Source organism: Carcharodon carcharias, chromosome 20 (assembly GCF_017639515.1).
Source record: "Carcharodon carcharias isolate sCarCar2 chromosome 20, sCarCar2.pri, whole genome shotgun sequence".
Classification (NCBI taxonomy): domain Eukaryota; kingdom Metazoa; phylum Chordata; class Chondrichthyes; order Lamniformes; family Lamnidae; genus Carcharodon; species Carcharodon carcharias.
Genome location: NC_054486.1, coordinates 111,335,812 through 111,361,192, shown reverse-complemented (window position 1 = coordinate 111,361,192; position 25,381 = coordinate 111,335,812). Strand labels below are relative to the sequence as shown.

At 49.2% G+C, this 25,381-nt stretch overlaps 1 protein-coding gene across 1 annotated transcript in view; it reads left to right on the top strand.

The window, feature by feature from the left end:
* LOC121292384 (nesprin-2-like) overlaps window positions 1–25,100 on the top strand; it is a 277,262-nt gene extending 252,162 nt beyond the window's left edge. Inside the window, exons 47-61 of the mRNA XM_041214234.1 lie at window positions 739–912; window positions 1,534–1,665; window positions 2,771–2,967; window positions 3,926–4,058; window positions 5,207–5,389; window positions 8,190–8,339; window positions 9,522–9,698; window positions 10,016–10,165; window positions 19,728–19,883; window positions 20,028–20,198; window positions 21,106–21,239; window positions 21,987–22,191; window positions 23,312–23,494; window positions 24,096–24,233; window positions 24,828–25,100. Of these exons, the coding sequence (XP_041070168.1) occupies window positions 739–912; window positions 1,534–1,665; window positions 2,771–2,967; window positions 3,926–4,058; window positions 5,207–5,389; window positions 8,190–8,339; window positions 9,522–9,698; window positions 10,016–10,165; window positions 19,728–19,883; window positions 20,028–20,198; window positions 21,106–21,239; window positions 21,987–22,191; window positions 23,312–23,494; window positions 24,096–24,233; window positions 24,828–25,100 (2,556 nt within the window). The remainder of the gene's footprint in view (window positions 1–738; window positions 913–1,533; window positions 1,666–2,770; window positions 2,968–3,925; window positions 4,059–5,206; window positions 5,390–8,189; window positions 8,340–9,521; window positions 9,699–10,015; window positions 10,166–19,727; window positions 19,884–20,027; window positions 20,199–21,105; window positions 21,240–21,986; window positions 22,192–23,311; window positions 23,495–24,095; window positions 24,234–24,827) is intronic.
* Window positions 25,101–25,381: the final 281 nt, after the last annotated feature.

Genomic DNA, 25,381 nt, shown 5'->3' with positions numbered 1-25,381 from the left:
TACATTTGGAAAGGAACTGCCATTTTAATCCTGTAGTTGAGTAAGGAGTGAGAGTGCGTTACTCAGTTCCACAGAGAAAACTTACATCTCTCCAATCACAGTCTTATACCACTTTCCTTACAGTGTGGCGTCACTGACCCCTCCCCTCTGTATAGCCCTGTACCCCAGTGAGAGTCAGCAACTTCAGGAGAGGAGGGGGACCTGTACCCCAGTGAGAGTCAGCACCTTCAGGAGAGGAGGGGGACCTGTACCCCAGTGAGAGTCAGCACCTTCAGGAGAGGAGGGGACCTGTACCCCAGTGAGAGTCAGCACCTTCAGGAGAGGAGGGGACCTGTACCTCAGTGAGAGTCAGCACCTTCAGGAGAGGAGGGGATCTGTACCCCAGTGAGAGTCAGCACCTTCAGGAGAGGAGGGGGTCCCTATACCCCAGTGAGAGTCAGCACCTTCAGGAGAGGAGGGGACCTGTACCCCAGTGAGAGTCAGCACCTTCAGGAGAGGAGGGGATCTGTACCCCAGTGAGAGTCAGCACCTTCAGGAGAGCAGGTCATAAAATTAAGACAAAAAACCCAATGATGTAGCCTAGGTATTGTTAATTAAGCAGTAACGGTTGAGGCCACCAGACATTCTGTCAGTCATTCTGGGAACTCGAGCAAAATACTTCACATGTTCTCACTCTGTGCTGGCCTACTCCGTTCCAGCAACACTTAAACTGATTTGTTGCTTTCTCTCTGGTTCCAGCTGTTTTTCTGTAGGTTGGCGAATCACCTGATTCTGGCAGAGCAGTTTTCTCAGAACATTCCAGAACCAATTGTCACTCGCAACTGGGACCTGTGGCTGGAGCTGGTTGCAGAGGTGTCTGCTGTTCAGCCTCGGGCTCTGCTGCATGGTGTCCAGATGGAAACTGCCCTTCAGGTAGGAACATGAGCTGCACCTTCACCCTGACTGTGGGACGTAGACATACTTAGGACAGCGGCCACCAATAACTGCTTGAAAAAAATAACGGCATCTAGAGATTTGGGCCCAATAACCTCAGGTGGGCACACCCTCTGAGGGAGTGCTGCTCTGTCGGAGGTGCTGTCTTTCAGATGAGATGTTGAACTAAGGCCCCGTCTGCCCTCTCAGGTGGATGTAAAAGATTCTAAGGTTCCACTTTGAGAAAAAGCAGGGGAATTCTCCCTGGTATCTTGGTCAATATTTATCTCTTGCTTAAGATCACTAAAATAATAGATTATCCAATCACTGTCACATTACTGTTTGTGGGATCTTGCTGTGCAAAAATTGGCTCCCACGTTTCCGGCAATGGAGATTACACCAGTATTTAACTGGCTGTAAAGCCCTTTCGGACTTCCTGAGGGCATGACTGGCGCTATAGAAATTAAATCTTTTTTTCTCTGTTTGCTTTTAGTGAGGTTGGAAATTGGAGAGGGGGACCTACGCTCCAGTGAGAGCCCTTCCTCACGGATATTGCTTCATTCATTGATTTTGGCTCTGGTGTTTGCTTGAGTGATTGTTTCCCTGATTTTTTTTTTGAAGGCTTGGACAGAATTCGAGGTGGACCACTCATTCCTGATGAAGGAGATGGAGATGTTGAACTCTGCAGTCCCTTCTATTGGGCTAGTGGAGGAGACAGAAGAGAGGCTGGCTGAACGTCTCGGCAACTTTGAGGTGAGACTTGCCCAGGGGCAGCCTGGTTACAGCCTTGGCGACCTGTGGCTGTGGTTAGTGAGGTGAACGGAGAACATGCTGCATTGTGGAGCAGCCAGGAAGTAACTAGCCCACAGACTGCCTGCATGTCTGCCAGTGTTACAATCCTGGCAACCTTCCTCCAGCATTCACGCTTGGAATCAGAGAAGGCTCTTGAATATTCGCAGCATGTTATATCCGCAAGGTGCTGATTATGGGGTGGTTATTGAGGAGGGACTGAAGGAATGGCTTTGGGAAATAGCCTGTTCCTTGGGGAGGCAGCGGCATAGTGACACTGTCACTGGGCTAGTATTCCAGAGACCCAGGGTAATGCTGTGGGAACCCGGGTTCAAAATTTGAATTCAATAAAAATCTGGAATTAGGAGTCTAATGGTGACCATGAAACCATTGCCAATTGTCATAAAAATCCATCTGGTTCACTAATATCCCTTAGGGAAGGAAATCTGCTGTCCTTACCTGGTCTGGCCTACATGTGACTCCAGACCCACAGCAATGTGGTTAACTCTTAAATGCCCCTCTGAACAAGGGCAGTGAGGGATGGGCAATAAATGCTGGCCCAGCCAGCGACACCCACATCCCATGGATGAATAAAAAAAAGGAGAGGTCTCCAAGGATTCCCTTGGGCATTCCTGGAATTAATGAACAGCTTCTCCTGCTACCCAACAAAAACCCAGGAGTAAAATCATCAGGCCGTTAAAAATCTGTCTGTTTTCTGTAAAACAAAAAGTCTTTCAGCATTTCATCAGTTACAAAACTATTGGAGGTTGGGGGAAGGGGATACAGCGGGGGCTTGCCTCATGGTCAGAAATCATCCAACCCAGTCATGAGGTGTCTACTCGCCTTTGCGATTGGCTGAGTGAACGTGGCGCTGTAAGGATGGACATATTGAGTGACCAATGAGCAGGGAGCTTTGCTGATGGTGGGAGAGTGGGGGTGAGGAGCAGGAGGTCGTTGATGGAACATGTCCAGCCAGAGCTGGTGACGCTGCTTCAGAAGCAGGGCGCCATTTACCCATTGTTGTTTTCTGGCAGGGATTTACACTGAATTCTCTTTTTTAACCTGACAGAGAATCAGGAGCAGCCTCGATGGGAACCAGGCTCGAGTGGACCAGGCCCTCAGAAAGGGGAAGGCTCTGCTGGACACTGTGAGCAGCCCGGAGCTGGAGGCTCAGCTCAGCACCCTGGAGGAGAGCTGGCTGTCCTTCGGGAACCAGGTTAACCATGAGCTTCACCGACTGGAGATGCTTCTAGAACACCAGACACGGTCCGTGACAAAGTCACCCAACTTTCTGATTTTTAAAAAATTGGACAGTGAACAATTGTTATTATGATGTATAGAATTCATAAAGCACCTTTCACCACTTCAGATCGTCCAAAAGCTGTTCACAGCCAATGAAGTAATTTTAAAGTGTGGCCACTGTAGTCACATTGGAAACAGGGCAATCAATTTGCACACAGAAAGATTCCATAAACACCAATGTAAATAGTGACCAGTGAATCTGTTTCAATAATGTTGATTGAGGGATAAATATTGACCACCTGTCCAAAAGAAAGCACATGCAACAGTGCAGCACTCTCTCAATACAGACTCCTTGACAGTGCAGTGCTCCCTCAGTACTGACCCTCTGACAGTGCAGCACTCCCTCAGTACTGACCCTCTGACAGTGCAGCACTCCCTCAGTACTGACCCTACGACAGTGCAGCACTCCCTCAGTACTGACCCTACGACAGTGCAGCACTCCCTCAGTACTGACCCTCTGACAGCGCGGCACTCATTCAGCACAGACCCTCTGACAGCGCAGCACTCCCTCAGTACTGACCCTTTGACAGTGCGGCACTCCCTCAGTACTGACCCTTTGACAGTGCGGCACTCCCTCAGTACTGACCCTCTGACAGTGCGTCGCTCCCTCAGTACTGACCCTTGGACAGTGATGTGCTCTGAGATACCTGCCTGGACTTGCCCTGACCCAAATCTCGTTTGCTTGAACATGATTAAGAATGAAGAAAAGTTGGGACAAAGTGAGCGAGAGGTTGGAAACTTGGCTGAATCTGTTTGTCCAGCAAACTGCCCATCCCATCAGTTTCTAGCCCCGGCTGTTTTCTCTGTGTCTCCTCCCTGCTGTGCACCTGTGGAAATGAAAGTTACAGTGCCAGTGTGCCGATGTGATTCCTGCTGCCCATCACCCTTGGCGCTTTGCTCCTGACGTGTTTTCTTTCCCCAGGTTCCAGCGTGAGCACCACGAGGTGGGTCAGTGGATGGGGGTGGCCAGGAGCCGCTTGAGATACTGGGAGCAGGAATCAACCAGTCTCCCCCCGAAGCCGGAGATCAGCAGGAACCAGCTCCAACTCTTTGTCGTAAGCAGCAGCCTCCAGGCAATTTGCCATCTTCTCCGGTCCCCTCCTTTAACACATTCTGGGGAGCAGCGAGACTGTGGCCCTGCCTGTCTCTCAGCCTCAGGCAGTGTTCAACCCCCTCCCAAACTCTGGACACTCCCGGTGGAGACTGGAGCTCTGCCTCTGGATTCTGGTTTGGGACACTCTCATCTAGTGGCTGTGCCCACCCCTTCCTCGATTCCTCCCCACCCCCACCCCCACACCCACCCCCACCCCCCGCTCCCCCTAACCCCATCTCCCTGCTCCCCCCACCCCCATCCCCCTGCTCCCCCCACACCCCCCGCTCAGGTGGGGGGAGCTTGATGTGGCCTATGGAGAGGTGGGGGACGGGTTCCCTCGCCTGTCACTGCTCCCATCCATAGTGGGACCAGCAGCACAGTGCTTGTGTCCCTGGATTAGCAATGCAGAGGCCCAGACTAATACTAATAAAGACATGAGTTCAAATCCCACCGTGTCAGCTGGGGGGGAGGGTGGGGCGGGGGGCGGGTTTAAATTCAATTAATGAATAAACCTGGAGTAAAAAAGCTAGTTTTGCTGTAATTTTTAATTTTTGTTATTTTATTTTTGTTGTTGTAAGTTTGTTAGTTTTGTTGGGGTTTGTGGTAAAAACCCGTCTGGTTCACGAATGCCCCTTTAGTTGGGGGGGTGGGGGTGGGGGCGGTGGGGGAGAACCTGCCACCCTCAACTGGCCTGGCCTACAGGTGACTCCTGACCCGCGGCCCCCTGAAATGCAACCACCACCACCCCCCCCACCCACCTCCCCCCACATCACCGCCTCGAGGGCAATCGGTGTTGGCCTTGCCCAAGAATTGTTTTTTTTTTAAAACCCCTCCCAACTTGCGATCCTGGGGGGTTTTTGTTTGGTGTCTGACTGGGAGTTGAGAAGCTGAGGAAGGGGAAGATGTGCCTAGTACCCGGCGGGGGGTTGTTGGGGGGGGTGGTGGTGGGGGGTGTGAGCAGCAGGTACCCGTCCGTCTCCTGCCGAGCCAACCCCTACCCCCCACCACCTACCAACCCCCCCCACCCAGAACCCCATTGAGAGGACGTCACCATCGAGCTGGGAACGGGGACAGACATTCATTCTCCGCTTCTCTTGCCCCCTCCCGCAGGACTTCTGGAAGGAGGTGGATGGCATGACCACCTTGAAGACAGCGGCGATCAGCACAGGGAGCCAGCTGCTGGGCCTGAAGCAGGCCGAGGGTGGTGCGCTCCGAACCCGCTTGACGCAGCTCGAGCACGAGTGGGCACAGCTCATCACCCGGCTCCCGGGCGTCCAGGAGAAGCTGCACCAGGTCAGCACGAGGGCGGTGGGTCTGGGGGGAGCGACCCCCCCCGCTCGGCAACACCGGCCATGGGTGAAAGGCTGCTCAGTAACTCCAAACATGGACAGTCGGATGGTTGGGATGTGGTGCTCAGCGGGGGTGTTTGGGAGGGGGATTTGGTGGGGTTGGATGGTGTTTGGGGGCGGGGTTGGATGGTGTTTGGGGGCGGGGTTGGATGGTGTTTGGGGGCGGGGTTGGATGGTGTTTGGGGGCGGGGTTGGATGGTGTTTGGGGGCGGGGTTGGATGGTGTTTGGGGGCGGGGTTGGATGGTGTTTGGGGGCGGGGTTGGATGGTGTTTGGGGGCGGGGTTGGATGGTGTTTGGGGGCGGGGTTGGATGGTGTTTGGGGGCGTGGTTGGATGGTGTTTGGGGGCGGGGTTGGATGGTGTTTGGGGGCGGGGTTGGATGGTGTTTGGGGGTGGGGTTGGATGGTGTTTGGGGGCGGGGTTGGATGGTGTTTGGGGGCGGGGTTGGATGGTGTTTGGGGGCGGGGTTGGATGGTGTTTGGGGGCGGGGTTGGATGGTGTTTGGGGGCGGGGTTGGATGGTGTTTGGGGGCGGGGTTGGATGGTGTTTGGGGGCGGGGTTGGATGGTGTTTGGGGGCGTGGTTGGATGGTGTTTGGGGGCGGGGTTGGATGGTGTTTGGGGGCGGGGTTGGATAGTGTTTGGGGGCGGGGTTGGATGGTGTTTGGGGGTGGGGTTGGATGGTGTTTGGGGGCGGGTTTGGATGGTGTTTGGGGGCGGGGTTGGATGGTGTTTGGGGGCGGGGTTGGATGGTGTTTGGGGGCGGGGTTGGATGGTGTTTGGGAGGGGGGGTTCGATAGTGTTTGGGAGGAGGGGTTGGATAGTGTTTGGGAGGGGGGGTTGGATAGTGTTTGGGAGGAGGGGTTGGATAGTGTTTGGGAGGGGGGGGTTGGATGGTGTTTGGGGGCGTGGTTGGATGGTGTTTGGGGGCGTGGTTGGATGGTGTTTGGGGGCGTGGTTGGATGGTGTTGGGGGTGGGGTTGGATGGTGTTTGGGGGCGGGGTTGGATGGTGTTTGGGGGCGGGGTTGGATGGTGTTTGGGGGCGGGGTTGGATGGTGTTTGGGGGCGGGGTTGGATGGTGTTTGGGGGTGGGGTTGGATGGTGTTTGGGGGCGGGGTTGGATGGTGTTTGGGGGCGGGATTGGATGGTGTTTGGGGGCGGGGTTGGATGGTGTTTGGGGGCGGGGTTGGATGGTGTTTGGGGGCGGGGTTGGATGGTGTTTGGGGGCGGGATTGGATGGTGTTTGGGGGCGGGGTTGGATGGTGTTTGGGGGCGTGGTTGGATGGTGTTTGGGGGCGGGGTTGGATGGTGTTTGGGGGCGGGGTTGGATGGTGTTTGGGGGCGTGGTTGGATGGTATTTGGGAGGGGGGGTTCGATAGTGTTTGGGAGGAGGGGTTGGATAGTGTTTGGGAGGAGGGGTTGGATAGTGTTTGGGAGGAGGGGTTGGATAGTGTTTGGGAGGAGGGGTTGGATAGTGTTTGGGAGGGGGGGTTCGATAGTGTTTGGGAGGGGGGGTTGGATAGTGTTTGGGAGGGGGGGTTGGATGGTGTTTAGAGGCGTGGTTGGATGGTGTTTGGGGGCGTGGTTGGATGGTGTTTGGGGGCGTGGTTGGATGGTGTTTGGGGGCGTGGTTGGATGGTGTTTGGGGGCGTGGTTGGATGGTGTTTGGGAGCGTGGTTGGATGGTGTTTGGGGGCGTGGTTGGATGGTGTTTGGGGGCGTGGTTGGATGGTGTTTGGGGGCGTGGTTGGATGGTGTTTGGGGGAGGGGTTCGATGGTGTTTGGGGGCGGGGTTGGATGGTGTTTGGGGGAGGGGTTGGATGGTGTTTGGGGGCGGGGTTGGATGGTGTTTGGGGGAGGGGTTCGATGGTGTTTGGGGGCGGGGTTTGATGGTGTTTGGGGGAGGGGTTGGATGGTGTTTGGGAGGGGGGATCAGTGGGTGTTTGGGAGGGGGGGGATCATTGGGTGTTTGGGAGGGGGGGTTTGGTGGGTGTTTGGGAGGGGGGAATCATTGGGTGTTTGGGAGGGGGGGTTTGGTGGGTGATTGGTGGGGGTGTCGGTAGGTGTTTGCGGGGGTTGTCAGTGGGGTGTTTGCAGCGGTCAGTGGGGTGTTTGCAGGGGTCAGTGAGGTGTTTGGAGGGGTCAGTGGAGTGTTTGGAGGGGTCCGTGGGGTGTTTGGAGGGGTCCGTGGGGTGTTTGGAGGGGTCCGTGGGGTGTTTCGAACAGTCAGTGGGGTGTTTGCGGGGTCAGTGGGGTGTTTGCAGTGGTCAGTGAGATGTTTGGAGGGGTCAGTGGGGTGTTTGCAGGGGTCAGTGGGGTGTTTGCAGGGGTCAGTGGGGTGTTTGCGGGGTCAGTGGGGTGTTTGGAGGGGTCAGTGGAGTGTTTGGAGGGGTCCGTGGGGTGTTTGGAGGGGTCCGTGGGGTGTTTGGAGGGGTCCGTGGGGTGTTTGGGGGGTCCGTGGGGTGTTTGCAGGGGTCAGTGAGGTGTTTGGAGGGGTCAGTGGGGTGTTTGGAGGGGTCAGTGAGGTGTTTGGAGGGGTCAGTGAGGTGTTTGGAGGGGTCAGTGAGGTGTTTGGAGGGGTCAGTGGAGTGTTTGGAGGGGTCCGTGGGGTGTTTGGAGGGGTCAGTGGGGTGTTTGGAGGGGTCAGTGGGGTGTTTGCAGGGGTCAGTGAGTGATTTGAGCTGTGTGTGATTTTTTGGGATGTGTTCTCTGGGTGATTAGATTCTCTCTTGCTTCCTTCCTGCAGCTGCAGATGGAAGTGTTACCCTCACGTCAGGCAATCAGCCAGCTGAGTGCGTGGATTGGCGATGTAGAGACCTCGATACAGGAGGATGAGGCTGAGGTGCGGGCTCTGGATAGCAGTGCCCGAGTCAAACTGATGTTGCAGAAGTACAAGGTAAAGCCTCTGATATCGGCCCCGTTTAACAAGGTCCCATTCATCCTGTGAAACAAATGGAATTTTCACACGGCAAAATATCCATCCTGACCCCACCCCCGACCCCGACCCCACCTCCACCGCCGACCCCAACCCCGAACCTGACCCCACCCCTGACCCCACCCCCGACCCCGACCCCAACCCCAACCCAACTCCGAGCTGACTCCCTGTGAGGGCCGGGAGAGAGCACAGTGAGGAGGTTCGGGGGTCAAAGTTGCTGCAGACACGGCTCATGTGGGAGTGAAAAGGAGCCAATACAGATGGGGGAACCCAATTCTGGTGGGTTTTTTCGTATTTGTTGATGGGATGTGGGTGTCGCTGGCTGGACCAGCATTTATTGCCCATCCCTAGTTGCCTCTTGAGAAGGTGGTGGTGAGCTGCCTTCTTGAGCCGCTGCAGTCCACGCGGTGTAGGTACACCCACAGTGCTGTTAGGGAGGGAGTTCCAGGATTTTGACCCAGCGACAGTGAAGGAACGGCGATATATTTCCAAGTCAGGATGGTGAGTGACTTGGAGGGGAACTTCCAGGTGGTGGTGTTCCCATCTGTCTGCTGCCCTCGTCCTTCTAGATGGCAGTGGTTGCAAGTTTGGAAGGTGCTGCCTAAGGAGCCTTGCTGCAGTGCCTCTTGTAGATGGTAGACACACTGCTGCCTGTGCATTAGTGATGGAGGGAGTGAATGTTTAAGGTGGAAGTTGATGGGAATCTGGGAAACTCTCCACTGGTCAGAGTCATACCTAGCACAAAGGAAGATGGTTGTGGTTGTTGGAGGTCAGTCATCTCAGCTCCAGGGCATCACTGCAGGAGTTCCTCAGGGTAGTGTCCTCGGCCCAACCATCTTCAGCTGCTTCACCAATGACCTTCCTTCCATCATTAGGTCAGAAGTGGGGATGTTCGCTGATGATTGCACAATGTTCAGCACCATTCACAACTCCTCAGGTACTGAAGCAGTCCATGTTGATATGCAGCAAGACCTGGACAATATCCAGGCTGATAAATGGCATGTGGCTTGGTATGGGGGGAGGCCGGTCAGTGGGGGTTGGGGTGGGGGTGAGGGTGGTGGGGGTGAGGGAGAGAGGGGTGGCTTGTGACGGTGAGAATGAGGTGGTTCTTTGTTCAATGATTTGACTCTTCTCCTCCCTAAGGATTACCAAATGGAGGTGAGCTGCAGGCAGCTAACGGTGGATTTTGTTAATCAGTCGGTGCTTCAGATGAGTAGTCAGGATGTGGAGAGCGATCGCTATGAGAAAACAGACTTTGCAGAGTGTCTGGGAGCTCTGAACTTTCTATGGCAGAGACTGACCCGAAACCTGAATAGGAAGGTGAGTGTGCTCAGCCCAGCACCAGGTGAGGGGAGAGTATTGGGATTGCAGTGTGTTTGATCCTAACCTCCTACCTCTCTAACATCAGCCTGGAGCAAACAGATAGCGGCGGCCTTGGTCTGATTTAAACGTCCAATGTGAAATGGAGTCTGGTGTCATCTCAGTGAACACGGTGTGCGAAGCGAGTAGGAGAGTGGGATTGGGCTGTGTCATTAATGGAGGAATACATTGCAGAGCTGATGGACAGAATGGCCTGCTTCTGCAAGTATTTTTGTATGACCTCCTGTCTGGTTTGTATCCTCTCTGTCACACTGCAGATGCTGGATTTGGAGATGCTGCTTGAATCGTGGACAGAATATGAACACAGTGTGAAGTCATTTAGCAGCTGGCTGGAAGCACAGGGGGAGCAGCTGGGGAAGGATAGGCGCAGCCACACCGCAGTCATAAATGCACTGTCCGACTGCCAGGTAACGGGTTCTGTACACCCTCCCCAAAATCCAGGTACCACGCTGATCAGCCGCACTTTAACTGTACCCTTTGCACTTTAGCTGCAAAATCCACTGTTCAATTCTGTCTCCCTCCTCCTCACCTTCTCACTGCATTCATATCAACACTCCTTGCACCATCTCCCGACGACACACAGTGCCTTCAATAGATGGAAGTCACTAGCCAGCCAGCAGATCGATTTTAACCTATTGTCTCAGACTCCGCTCGGAGATCTCCTGCTCAAAAGAACAGATTAATTTTCAGACTTGTCCGGAAGTCAGTGGGATTGGAAAGGGTAGGTCATTCTTCTTGTTTAACTGCCCCCTCGCTTGGTTTCGGCAAGGCTGTGGTTAATTAGAATAACAGATACCCAGGAGGCTGGAATCTAATCGAGGGTTTCGGGTGGTTTATATATAGAATAACAGATACCCGGGAGTGAGTTACAGATTGGAATCTAATCGAGGGGTTCGGGGGGGTTTATATATAGAATAACAGATTCCCGGGAGTGAGTTACAGACTGGAATCTAATCGAGGGGTTCAGGGTGGTTTATATATAGAATAACAGATACCCGGGACTGAGTTACAGACTGGAATCTAATCGATGTGTTCGGGTTGGTTTATATATAGAATAACAGATACCTGGGAGTGAGTTACAGACTGGAATCTAATCGAGGGGTTTGGGGGGGTTTATATATAGAATAACAGATACCCGGGAGTGAGTTACAGACTGGAATCTAATCGAGGGGTTTGGGGGTTTATATATAGAATAACAGATACCCGGGAGTGAGTTACAGACTGGAATCTAATCGAGGGGTTTGGGGGTTTATATATAGAATAACAGATACCCGGAAGTGAGTTACAGACTGGGATCTAATCGAGGGGTTCAGGGTGGTTTATATATAGAATAACAGATACCCGGGAGTGAGTTACAGACAGGAATCTAATCGAGGGGTTTGGGGGTTTATATATAGAATAACAGATACCCGGGAGTGAGCTACAGACTGGAATCTAATCGAGGGGTTTGGGGGTTTATATATAGAATAACAGATACCCGGGAGTGAGTTACAGACTGGAATCTAATCGAGGGTTTCGGGGTGGTTTATATATAGAATAACAGATACCCGGGAGTGAGTTACAGACTGGAATCTAATCGAGGGTTTCGGGTGGTTTATATATAGAATAACAGATACCTGGGAGTGAGTTACAGACTGGAATCTAATCGAGGGGTTCAGAGGCGTTTATATATAGAATAACAGATACCCGGGAGTGAGTTACAGACTGAAATCTAATCGAGGGGTTTGGGGGTTTATATATAGAATAACAGATACCCGGGAGTGAGTTACAGACTGGAATCTAATCGAGGGGTTTGGGGGTTTATATATAGAATAACAGATACCCGGCAGTGAGTTACAGACTGGAATCTAATCGAGGGGTTTGGGGGTTTATATATAGAATAACAGATACCCGGGAGTGAGTTACAGACTGGGATCTAATCGAGGGGTTCGGGGTGGTTTATATATAGAATAACAGATACCCGGGGGTGAGTTACAGACTGGAATCGAATCGAGGGGTTCGGGGTGGTTTATATATAGAATAACAGATACCCGGGAGTGAGTTACAGACAGGAATCTAATCGAGGGGTTTGGGGGTTTATATATAGAATAACAGATACCCGGGAGTGAGTTACAGACTGGAATCTAATCGAGGGGTTTGGGGGTTTATATATAGAATAACAGATACCCGGGAGTGAGTTACAGACTGGAATCTAATCGAGGGGCTCGGGGTGGTTTATATATAGAATAACAGATACCTGGGGGTGAGTTACAGACTGGAATCTAATCGAGGGGTTCGGGGTGGTTTATATATAGAATAACTGATACCCGGGACTGAGTTACAGACTGGAATCTAATCGAGGTGTTTGGGTTGGTTTATATATAGAATAACAGATACCCGGGAGTGAGTTACAGACTGGAATCTAATCGAGGGGTTTGGGGGGGTTTATATATAGAATAATAGATACCCGGGAGTGAGTTACAGACTGGAATCTTAATTGAGGGTTTCGGGTGGTTTATATATAGAATAACAGATACCCGGGAGTGAGTTACAGACTGGGATCTAATCGAGGGGTTCGGGGTGGTTTATATATAGAATAACAGATACCCGGGAGTGAGTTACAGACAGGAATCTAATCGAGGGGTTTGCGGGTTTATATATAGAATAACAGATACCCGGGAGTGAGTTACAGACTGGAATCTAATCGAGGGGTTTGGGGGTTTATATATAGAATAACAGATACCCGGGAGTGAGTTACAGACTGGAATCTAATCGAGGGGTTCGGGGTGGTTTATATATAGAATAACAGATACCCGGGGGTGAGTTACAGACTGGAATCTAATCGAGGGGTTCGGGGTGGTTTATATATAGAATAACAGATACCTGGGGGTGAGTTACAGACTGGAATCTAATCGAGGGGTTCGAGGTGGTTTATATATAGAATAACAGATACCCGGGACTGAGTTACAGACTGGAATCTAATCGAGGGGTTCGGGGTTAATATATAGAATAACAGATACCCTGGAGTGAGTTACAGACTGGAATCTAATCAAGGGGTTCAGGTGGGTTTATATATAGAATAACAGATACCTGGGAGTGAGTTACAGACTGGAATCTAATTGAGGGGTTTGCGGGGGGTTTATGTATAGAATAACAGATACCCGGCAGTGAGTTACAGACTGGAATCTAATCAAGGGGTTCAGGGGGGTTTATATATAGAATAAGAGATACTCGGGAGTGAGTTACAGACTGGAATCTAATCGAGGGGTTCAGGGTGGTTTATATATAGAATAACAGATACCCGGGAGTGAGTTACAGACTGGAATCTAATCGAGGGGTTTGGGGGGGTTTATATATAGAATAATAGATACCCGGGAGTGAGTTACAGACTGGAATCTTAATTGAGGGTTTCGGGTGGTTTATATATAGAATAACAGATACCTGGGAGTGAGTTACAGACTGGAATCTAATCGAGGGGTTCAGAGGCGTTTATATATAGAATAACAGATACCCGGGAGTGAGTTACAGACTGAAATCTAATCGAGGGGTTTGGGGGTTTATATATAGAATAACAGATACCCGGGAGTGAGTTACAGACTGGAATCTAATCGAGGGGTTTGGGGGTTTATATATAGAATAACAGATACCCGGGAGTGAGTTACAGACTGTAATCTAATCAAGGGGTTCAGGGGGGTTTATATATAGAATAAGAGATACTCGGGAGTGAGTTACAGACTGGAATCTAATCGAGGGGTTCAGGGTGGTTTATATATAGAATAACAGATACCCGGGAGTGAGTTACAGACTGGAATCTAATCGAGGGGTTTGGGGGTGTTTATATATAGAATAATAGATACCCGGGAGTGAGTTACAGACTGGAATCTTAATTGAGGGTTTCGGGTGGTTTATATATAGAATAACAGATACCTGGGAGTGAGTTACAGACTGGAATCTAATCGAGGGGTTCAGAGGCGTTTATATATAGAATAACAGATACCCGGGAGTGAGTTACAGACTGAAATCTAATCGAGGGGTTTGGGGGTTTATATATAGAATAACAGATACCCGGGAGTGAGTTACAGACTGGAATCTAATCGAGGGGTTTGGGGGTTTATATATAGAATAACAGATACCCGGGAGTGAGTTACAGACTGGAATCTAATCGAGGGGTTTGGGGGTTTATATATAGAATAACAGATACCCGGGAGTGAGTTACAGACTGGGATCTAATCGAGGGGTGCGGGGTGGTTTATATGTAGAATAACAGATACCCGGGAGTGAGTTACAGACTGGAATCTAATCGAGGGGTTCGGGGTGGTTTATATATAGAATAACAGATACCCGGGAGTGAGTTACAGACTGGAATCTAATCGAGGGGTTTGGGGGGGTTTATATATAGAATAACAGATACCTGGGAGTGAGTTACAGACTGGAATCTTAATTGAGGGTTTCGGGTGGTTTATATATAGAATAACAGATACCTGTGAGTGAGTTACAGACTGGAATCTAATCGAGGGGTTCAGAGGCGTTTATATATAGAATAACAGATACCCGGGAGTGAGTTACAGACTGAAATCTAATCGAGGGGTTTGGGGGTTTATATATAGAATAACAGATACCCGGGAGTGAGTTACAGACTGGAATCTAATCGAGGGGTTTGGGGGTTTATATATAGAATAACAGATACCCGGGAGTGAGTTACAGACTGGAATCTAATCGAGGGGTTTGGGGGTTTTTATATAGAATAACAGATACCCGGGAGTGAGTTACAGACTGGGATCTAATCGAGGGGTTCGGGGTGGTTTATATATAGAATAACAGATACCCGGGGGTGAGTTACAGACTGGAATCTAATCGAGGGGTTCGGGGTGGTTTATATATAGAATAACAGATACCCGGGAGTGAGTTACAGACAGGAATCTAATCGAGGGGTTTGGGGGTTTATATATAGAATAACAGATACCCGGGAGTGAGTTACAGACTGGAATCTAATCGAGGGGTTTGGGGGTTTATATATAGAATAACAGATACCCGGGAGTGAGTTACAGACTGGAATCTAATCGAGGGGTTCGGGGTGGTTTATATATAGAATAACAGATACCCGGGGGTGAGTTACAGACTGGAATCTAATCGAGGGGTTCGGGGTGGTTTATATATAGAATAACAGATACCTGGGGGTGAGTTACAGACTGGAATCTAATCGAGGGGTTCGAGGTGGTTTATATATAGAATAACAGATACCCGGGACTGAGTTACAGACTGGAATCTAATCGAGGGGTTCGGGGTTAATATATAGAATAACAGATACCCAGGAGTGAGTTACAGACTGGAATCTAATTGAGGGGTTCGGGGGGTTTATATATAGAATAACAGATACCCAGGAGCGAGATACAGACTGGAATCTAATTGAGGGGTTTGCGGGGGGTTTATGTCTAGAATAACAGATACCCGGCAGTGAGTTACAGACTGGAATCTAATCAAGGGGTTCAGGGGGGTTTATATATAGAATAAGAGATACTCGGGAGTGAGTTACAGACTGGAATCTAATCGAGATTTTCAGGGTGGTTTATATATAGAATAACAGATACCCGGGAGTGAGTTGCAGACTGGAATCTAATCGAGGGGTTTGGGGGGGTTTATATATAGAATAATAGATACCCGGGAGTGAGTTACAGACTGGAATCTTAATTGAGGGTTTTGGGTGGTTTATATATAGAATAACAGATACCTGGGAGTGAGTTACAGACTGGAATCTAATCGAGGGGTTCAGAGGCGTTTATATATAGAATAACAGATACCCGGGAGTGAGTTACAGACTGAAATCTAATCGAGGGGTTTGGGGGTTTATATATAGAATAACAGATACCCGGGAGTGAGTTACAGACTGGAATCTAATCGAGGGGTTTGGGGGTTTATATATAGAATAACAGATACCCGGGAGTGAGTTACAGACTGGAATCTAATCAAGGGGTTCAGGGGGTTTTATATATAGAATAAGAGATACTCGGGAGTGAGTTACAGACTGGAATCTAATCGAGGGGTTCAGGGTGGTTTATATCTCGAATAACAGATACCCGGGAGTGAGTTACAGACTGGAATCTAATCGAGGGGTTTGGGGGTGTTTATATATAGAATAATAGATACCCGGGAGTGAGTTACAGACTGGAATCTTAATTGAGGGTTTCGGGTGGTTTATATATAGAATAACAGATACCTGGGAGTGAGTTACAGACTGGAATCTAATCGAGGGGTTCAGAGGCGTTTATATATAGAATAACAGATACCCGGGAGTGAGTTACAGACTGAAATCTAATCGAGGGGTTTATATATAGAATAACAGATACCCGGGAGTGAGTTACAGACTGGAATCTAATCGAGGGGTTTGGGGGTTTATATATAGAATAACAGATACCCGGGAGTGAGTTACAGACTGGAATCTAATCGAGGGGTTTGGGGGTTTATATATAGAATAACAGATACCCGGGAGTGAGTTACAGACTGGGATCTAATCGAGGGGTTCGGGGTGGTTTATATATAGAATAACAGATACCCGGGAGTGAGTTACAGACTGGAATCTAATCGAGGGGTTCGGGGTGGTTTATATATAGAATAACAGATACCCGGGAGTGAGTTACAGACTGGAATCTAATCGAGGGGTTTGGGGGGGTTTATATATAGAATAATAGATACCCGGGAGTGAGTTACAGACTGGAATCTTAATTGAGGGTTTCGGGTGGTTTATATATAGAATAACAGATACCTGGGAGTGAGTTACAGACTGGAATCTAATCGAGGGGTTCAGAGGCGTTTATATATAGAATAACAGATACCCGGGAGTGAGTTACAGACTGAAATCTAATCGAGGGGTTTGGGGGTTTATATATAGAATAACAGATACCCGGGAGTGAGTTACAGACTGGAATCTAATCGAGGGGTTTGGGGGTTTATATACAGAATAACAGATACCCGGGAGTGAGTTACAGACTGGAATCTAATCGACGGGTTTGGGGGTTTATATATAGAATAACAGATACCCGGGGGTGAGTTACAGACTGGGATCTAATCGAGGGGTTCGGGGTGGTTTATATATAGAATAACAGATACCCGGGGGTGAGTTACAGACTGGAATCTAATCGAGGGGTTCGGGGTGGTTTATATATAGAATAACAGATACCTGGGGGTGAGTTACAGACTGGAATCTAATCGAGGGGTTCGGGGTGGTTTATATATAGAATAACAGATACCCAGGAGTGAGATACAGACTGGAATCTAATCGAGGGGTTCGGGGTTAATATATAGAATAACAGATACCCGGGCGTGAGTTACAGACTGGAATCTAATCAAGGGGTTCAGGTGGGTTTATATATAGAATAACAGATACCTGGGAGTGAGTTACAGACTGGAATCTAATTGAGAGGTTCAGGGGGTTTATGTATAGAATAACAGATACCCGGCAGTGAGTTACAGACTGGAATCTAATCAAGGGGTTCAGGGGGGTTTATATATAGAATAAGAGATACTCGGGAGTGAGTTACAGACTGGAATCTAATCGAGGGGTTTGAGGGGGGGTTTATATATAGAATAACAGATACCCGGGAATGGGTTGCAGACTGGAATCTAATCGAGGGGTTCGGGGTTTATATATAGAATAACAGATACCCAGGAGTGAGTTACAGATTGGAATCTAATCGAGTGGTTCGGGGTGGTTTATATATAGAATAACTGATACCCGGGAATGAGTTACAGACTGGAATCTCATCGAGAGGTTTGGGGAGGTTTATATATAGAATAACAGATACCCAGGAGTGAGTTACAGATTGGAATCTAATCGAGTGGTTCGGGGTGGTTTATATATAGAATAACTGATACCCGGGAATGAGTTACAGACTGGAATCTCATCGAGGGGTTTGGGGGGGTTTATATATAGAATAACAGATGCCCAGGAGTGAGTTACAGACTGGAATCTAATCGAGGGGTTCGGGGTTTATATATAGAATAACAGATACCCAGGAGTGAGTTACAGATTGGAATCTAATCGAGTGGTTCGGGGTGGTTTATATATAGAATAACTGATACCCGGGAATGAGTTACAGACTGGAATCTCATCGAGGGGTTCGGGGTTTATATATAGAATAACAGATACCCAGGAGTGAGTTACAGATTGGAATCTAATCGAGTGGTTCGGGGTGGTTTATATATAGAATAACTGATACCCGGGAATGAGTTACAGACTGGAATCTAATCGAGGGGTTCGGGGTGGTTTATATATAGAATAACAGATACCCGGGAGTGAGATACAGACTGGAATCTAATCGAGGGGTTCGGCGTTAATACATAGAATAACAGATAGCCGGGAGTGAGTTACAGAGTGGAATCTAATCAAGGGGTTCGGGGTCATTTATACATAGAATAACAGATACCCACGAGTGAGTTGGAGATTGGAATCTAATCGAGGGGTTTGGTGGGGTTTATATATAGAATAACAGATACCCGGGAGTGAGTTACAGACTGGAATCTAATCGAGGGGTTCGGGGTGGTTTATATATAGAATAACAGATACCCAGGTGTGAGTTATAGACTGGAATCTAATCGAGGGGTTTGGGGGGGTTTATATATAGAATAATAGATACCTGGGAGTGAGTTACAGACTGGAATCTAATTGAGGGGCTCGGGTAGTTTATATATAGAATAACAGATGCCCGGGAGTGAGTTATAGACTGGAATCTAATAGAGGGGTTTGGGGGGTTTATATATAGAATAACAGATACCCGGGAGTGAGTTACAGACTAGAATCTAATTGAGGGATTTGGGGGGGGTTTATATGTATAATAACAGATACCCAGGAGTGAGTTGCAGACTGGAATCTAATCGAGGGGTTCGGGGGCGTGGCGTTTATATATAGAATAAGAGATACCCGGGAGTGAGTTACAGACTGGAATCTAATCGAGGGGTTCGGGGTGGTTTATATATAGAACAACAGATACCCGGGAGTGAGTTACAGACTGGAATCTAATCGAGGGGTTCGGGTGGTTTATATATAGAATAACAGATACCTGGGAGTGAGTTACAGTTTGGAATCTAATCGAGGGGTTCGGAGTGGTTTATATATAGAATAACAGATACCCGGGAGTGAGTTACAGACTGGAATCTAATCGAGGGTTTCGGAGTGGTTTATATATAGAATAACAGATACCCGGGAGTGAGTTACAGACTGGAATCTAATCGAGGGGTTCGGGGGGTTTATATATAGAATAACAGATACCCGGGAGTGAGATACAGACTGGAATCTAATCGAGGGGTTCGGGGTTAATATATAGAATAACAGATACCCGGGCGTGAGTTACAGACTGGAGTCTAATCGAGGGGTTCGGGCGGTTTATATATAGAATAACAGATACATGGATTTAGGGGCTGGAGTGGACCATTTGAGCCTGATCATGGCTGATCTGACTATTATCCTAACTCCACTTTCGTGCCTACCCCCCATAATCCTCGACTCCCTTGTCAATCAAGAATCTGCCTAACTCAGCCTTGAAAATAAATTCAATGATCCAGCCTCCATTGTCTCTGGAGAAGAGAATTCTACAGACTAATGACCCTCTGAGGGGAAAAAAATTCTCCTCATTTCCATCTTAAAAGGGAGACCTCTTATTCCTAAACCATGCTCCCTAGTTCTGGTCTCTCCCATAAGAGGAAACATTCTCCAGGCATCCACCTTGTCAAATCCCCTCAGGATCTTATCTGTTTCAATAAGATTGCCTCTCCTTCTTCCAAAATCCAATGGCTATAGGCCCAGCCTGCCCAACCTTTCTTTATAAGACTAGCCCTTTGTCCCATATACCTGGGAGTGAGTGACAGACTGGAATCTAATCGAGGGATTGGATGATAGCTCCATATTGTGAAGGGTCATTTAAACAGTCGTCTCATACAGAGGTGAGTGTGTAGAATGAGGAGTGATGGTGATTGATGAAGGTATCTTTGTGCCATCAGGAACTGGGTGAGAGTCTGAAGGGGAAGGAGATGGAGTTGGAAAGGTTGAGACATTCAGTTCCTCTGGTGACAGGGAGCAGTGACCCAGAATCACACACCAACATCACAAAGGAGCTGGACCAACTGAGTGACTCATGGAGGAATCTGGACAGCCAGGTAGAACCGACTTTTCTCGTGTTTTGGGCAAAGTATCGAGTTGGGGTCAGTTGAGAGGGAACTCCATATGAAGCTCTTTGAGACCAACCCAAGGAACTTGGCAGGAGTTAATTGTAATTCCTTCTCTTTCCACGTGCTGAGTAGGTGAGCCAAGTGGAATCCATCCTCACTTCCCAGCTACAGCTGTGGACAACCTACCAAGACTCGTATGAGGAAGTTAACGGGAATATTCTGAGGGCTCGATACTCCCTGGAGCACTGCACACCCCTTATCAGTTCACTGGAATCTGTCAGGGCTCAGGTGGAGACTCTGCAGGTCAGTTCTGTGGTTAAACCTTTATAAGTCACTCGTTAGGTCTCAGCAGCAGTAATTGTGACCACACTCTCCCAAGACCAGGGGAAGCTGCAGAGGGCATTTACTAAAATCGTACGAGGGTGAGAGACTTTCGCTATACCAGAGAGACTGGAGAAGCTGGGATTGTTCTCCCTCAGACAGAGAAGGTTAATGGGTGAATGGATGTGAGGTATTCAGAGTTATGAGGGGGGTTTAACAGAGTAAATTAGGAACTGCCAGCAGTGACGGAAGGATCAGAAACTAGAGGATGCTGATTCAAGGTATTTGGCAAAAAAAAAGGCAGAGCAGAGATAAGAATTCTTTTATGCAGCGAGTTCTTAAGATTTTGAATTTGTTTTTGTAGGTGTGATGGAAGCAGATTCAATAATATCTTTCAAAAGGGAATTGGAGAAATGTTTGAAAAGGAAATGATTTGCGGGGCTATGGAGAAAAGGCAGGGAAATGACGTGAATTGGACAGCACATTCAAAGGGCTGGCAGAGGCATGATGGGTGGAAAAGCCTCCTGTTCTGCACAATCCTATGATTTAAAGTAGTTCTTCTGCTGAACTCTTTTCCAACTATTCTAATTCAGTATTTGAGAAAAACACATACTCAGTAGTTCAAGCTGAGCCCTCAGCCAACATTCCTGTAAACTGTACAGTGATGCAGTAACCCAAAATTCATTGCACAGGGTGTGTACGAGTCAATTCCTTCAAATAACCTCACCTCAGCACCCATGCAAAAGAAATTTAAAGGGGTTACACACTTGACTAAATCACTTGTGCACCCCAGGAAATAAGAGAGGGAAGGTTGATGTCGACGCTCTGTGCAGGGTTGAAGTTTCAGACAGGCGCACTGGTGTCACCCTTCTCCCTCCGATCTTCACAGGCACTGCAGGACACACTGGAGTGTGGTGCAGACAGCTGCAGGATATTCCAGGAGACTTCACAGCGGCTGAGTCAGGAATGTAGCCCTCCACTGGCACAGCAACTTGAACAGAAGTGTGAGGACACGCACAGCAGGTACAGAATCAGTGACAGTGCCCGTACCAAGTTCTCCAGCCTCCCCCTCCGCACGCAATCTGGGGGAAAATGTGGTACCGAGCTTTACAGACCAGGTGGAAACAGAATCCATCCACAGCCTGTGCTGTGTCGTCTAACCTCTGTCTAACCTCTGTCTGACCTCTGTCTGACCTCCGTCCGACCTCCGTCCGCCCTCCGTCCGACCTCCGTCCGCCCTCCGTCCGACCTCCGTCCGCCCTCCGTCCGACCTCCGTCCGACCTCCGTCCGACCTCCGACTAGGGAGTAACAGGTCAATCCCAATTTAGCTGGGTTGATGGGTGAGGGATCAAACTGATCACAGGCCAGTGAGAGTCAGCACCTTCAGGAGAAGAGGGGGACCTGTACCCCAGTGAGAGTCAGCACCTTCAGGAGAGGAGGGGGACCTGTACCCCAGTGAGAGTCAGCACCTTCAGGAGAGGAGGGGACCTGTACCCCAGTGAGAGTCAGCACCTTCAGGAGAGGAGGGGACCTGTACCCCAGTGAGAGTCAGCACCTTCAGGAGAGGAGGGGACCTGTACCCCAGTGAGAGTCTGCACCTTCAGGAGAGGAGGGGACCTGTACCCCAGAGAGCGTCAGCACCTTCAGGAATCGGGGGGTATCTGGGGGATAGGGAAGTGACTATGAATGGCAGGCACGGAGGTGGGTGAAAGCTCTTGTCTCTCTGGGCTGTGATGGGATGGTTTAATGATCTGTTTCAATGGTTGCAGGTGGATACGTGTTAACCAGGACATTACAGAACAGCTTCACTCCGCTCGCACTCTGTCCCTGCTCTGGCAGCAACTCAGTGACATGTACCGGTCCACAATGGCCAAGGTACAGTGCAGGGAGGAGAGGTGCAGGTACCTGGTGATGGAGATCTCAGCAGAGGATAGTAACCAGGAGAAGCTGCAAACCCAGCTTGTGGAAGTACAGGTCAGCATCTCACAAACATCTCTGACTTTGTGAACTTTTTTCTTTAAATTGACGAAATATCTTCTGTTATTTTACAGCCCAGCAGAGCTTCACAAATCTGCATCTGAGGTGCATTGACCTAGCGCCTGTGGTGTGGTGGGTCTTTTACTCGATCAGTAATCCCAGGGAATGTGAAAATAAACCCCGCTGTGGACTGTTTGAGGAATTAAGCTCCTTTAATCGACTCTGTCTGTAAAGGGCTGGCCTTTGTAAAAGTGGTTCTGTTGGATTGTTACAAAAAGCCGACTAATACCCCTTGGGGGGGTGGGGGGGAAAGCTGCCTCCCTCACAGAGCCTGGGCCTGGTTCACTAATACCCCTTTAGGGGGGGAAAGCTGGCTCCCTCACAGAGCCTGGGCCTGTATGTGATTCCTGTCCCTGCACCTACCTACCCTCTGAAGTGGCTGAGCAAGACACTCAGTTGCATTAATTTGAGGCCGACCAATGAATGGTCAGTAATGTTGGTCTTATCACTGACGCCATGAAAAAATGTGCGATTGAAGACTGGCCAGGACTGTGATTCCTGCACAGTCGAATAGCCACTCATGCTCACTGCTGAAATTTGAACATGGAGAGGGGCTGATGTAGGAGTGTGGAACTTGTACTTGGGTACAGCCCCCAGGCACTGCTTTCCTGCTGGGATACAGCCCCAGGTACTGCTCTCCTGCTGGGATACAGTCCCCGGGCACTGCTCTCCTGCTGGGATACAGCCCCCAGGCACTGCTCTCCTGCTGGGATACAGCCCCCGGGCACTGCTATCCTGCTGGGATACAGCCCCCGGGCACTGCTCTCCTGCTGGGATACAGCCCCCGGGCACTGCTCTCCTGCTGGGATACAGCCCCCGGGCACTGCTCTCCTGCTGGGATACAGCCCCCGGGCACTGCTCTCCTGCTGGGATACAGCCCCCGGGCACTGCTTTCCTGCTGGGATACAGCCCCCAGGCACTGCTCTCCTGCTGGGATACAGCCCCCAGGCACTGCTCTCCTGCTGGTCTCCAGTGTTGCACTCACAAAGGCTGACTATATCTTTTCTGTGTGTTTTCTAATGGTTCTCAATGATGTCCTTTAATGGTATGTTTAAAGGAATCGATGAGTGGGCTCAGGACTCTACAGGAGGAGCTTTCACAGGTATGCGTAGCTGCAGATGAATTGGCCAAACAGATAGACAGCTCGTCGTCTGCAGCGCTTCGATCAGATAGTTGCTATCTGTCAGGGAAAGTGTCCTGTCTGGAGGGGATACTGTCAATGAAGATACCAGACATTCAGGTAAAATCACCAACAGCTGGGATCAGGCTGTGCACTGAACTGAGGAGTACAATGCAATTCTCTGTTATATATAATCTCTATGGTATATCACACCGCAATACACTGTTATATATAACAACCATGATATATATCACACTGCAGGACATTATATATATATATATATATATATATATATCTCATATAATATCCTCACTATACCTATCACACTGTGATAAACTATTACAGGTAGCACCATTTATAAAACATGTAATTTTTTGCTTTTATAAGCAGTATGCTGTGTTAATTTATAATACTAATTTATATATGTTACAGATTATAATATATTTGTGCTAAATATTTTTTATACAAGATATCTTCCTCCAGGCGTTACTATGGGCAGAGATTAATATATTTATTTATGTAACCATTAATTATATTAAGCAGTGTTTTATTATAATAAAAAAGCACTGACCCCTCCACTGAGGGCCACTGATGTCCTGGGGACTGATAACACCCCTTGGTAACTGTCCACCTGAGTAAGGCTGCTGTTACTATCTGAGTTAACAGAGTGGTTGCTCCGTCCTCTTCACTAACCAGTCTGCTTGATATCTTCCTGTGACAGGAGTTGATGGAGCAGCACGAGGATTTCCAGAGATGTTTACACAGCTTGGAGACTCTGGTGAATGAGTCAGAGCAGTTACTGAAATCGGACAGTTCCAGCAGAGAGGAAGCGGAACATTCCTGTATGGAGATAATGATGGTATGTGTCACTGCCCTCACCCCGTTCAGCTCTCACCAATCTCTTAATAGCCAGAACATCCCCTACAACAGCTCCTCTTCCCACTCCCCACACTATTACCTCTGGTGTTCCCCAAGGATCTAACCTTGGCTCTCTCCTATTTCTCATCTACACGCTGACCCTTGGTGACATTATCCAAAAGCACCATGTTAGTTTTCACATGTACCCTGACAACACCCAGCTCCACCTCACTACCCCCTCTCTCTCGACCCCTCCACTGTTGCTAAGTTATCAGGCTGCTTATCCGACATCCAGTACTGGATCAGCAAAAAATCCCTTCAGCCATGCGCTGGGGAGACTGAAGGCATTGTCCCCACTCCAAACCCTATTCCCTTGTTCCCGACTCCATCCCTCCCTGTGGTCACTGCCCGAGGCTGAATCGGGCTGATCGCTATCTTGGTCTCGCATTTGACCCGACTCCTGACTCTCAGCAGCTGAAACCAAATGACTGAGTAGTTCCCTCCGAGAGTGGCTGCATCAATTTCTAACCTTCTCTCCAACCCCCTCTTCTACCAAGGTGCAGCCCAATTCCCTGTAATTGTGCTTTTGTTACAGGACCACCTGCTGAGGTTAAGCAGTGCCTCGCTCCGTCTGGAGACTTTGAAGCATCTGAGCTACCAGCTGCCGCTCAGCGACCTGGATTACAGGAGAGTTCAGGCCCTGAATCAGCGGTGGGAACAGGCTCGTGCTACAGCTTGGGACCGATGCAGGTACTCACAACACAGCCAGCTCCTGTCCTGCTGCCTCCTGCAGCACCGATTCACCAGAGTGAAAGCTGCAGCACAGAGGGTTACATTCCCAGACCGGTTTCAGAGACTCAGAGAATGATAGAAAAGGAGGGAGGCAGATGGAAGCATTATGGTCCCAGGGTTGGGATCGGAACCAGCCCTCCCCAAACCGTGCAGGAGGGACAGTTTGCAATGTCAGTAAACAGGAGGAACCCATTTAGTCCCTGGAGTCTACTCCACCAATCAATCAGATCATTAACTCCATTTACCCACCTTCATTCTGTAACCATTGTCACCGACAAAATATATTTGCTCTCTTACAGCCTGTAATCGGAATGTTTTGTATGGTAAGAAGTGTGTCTTTTCTCACACTTGGAGTGT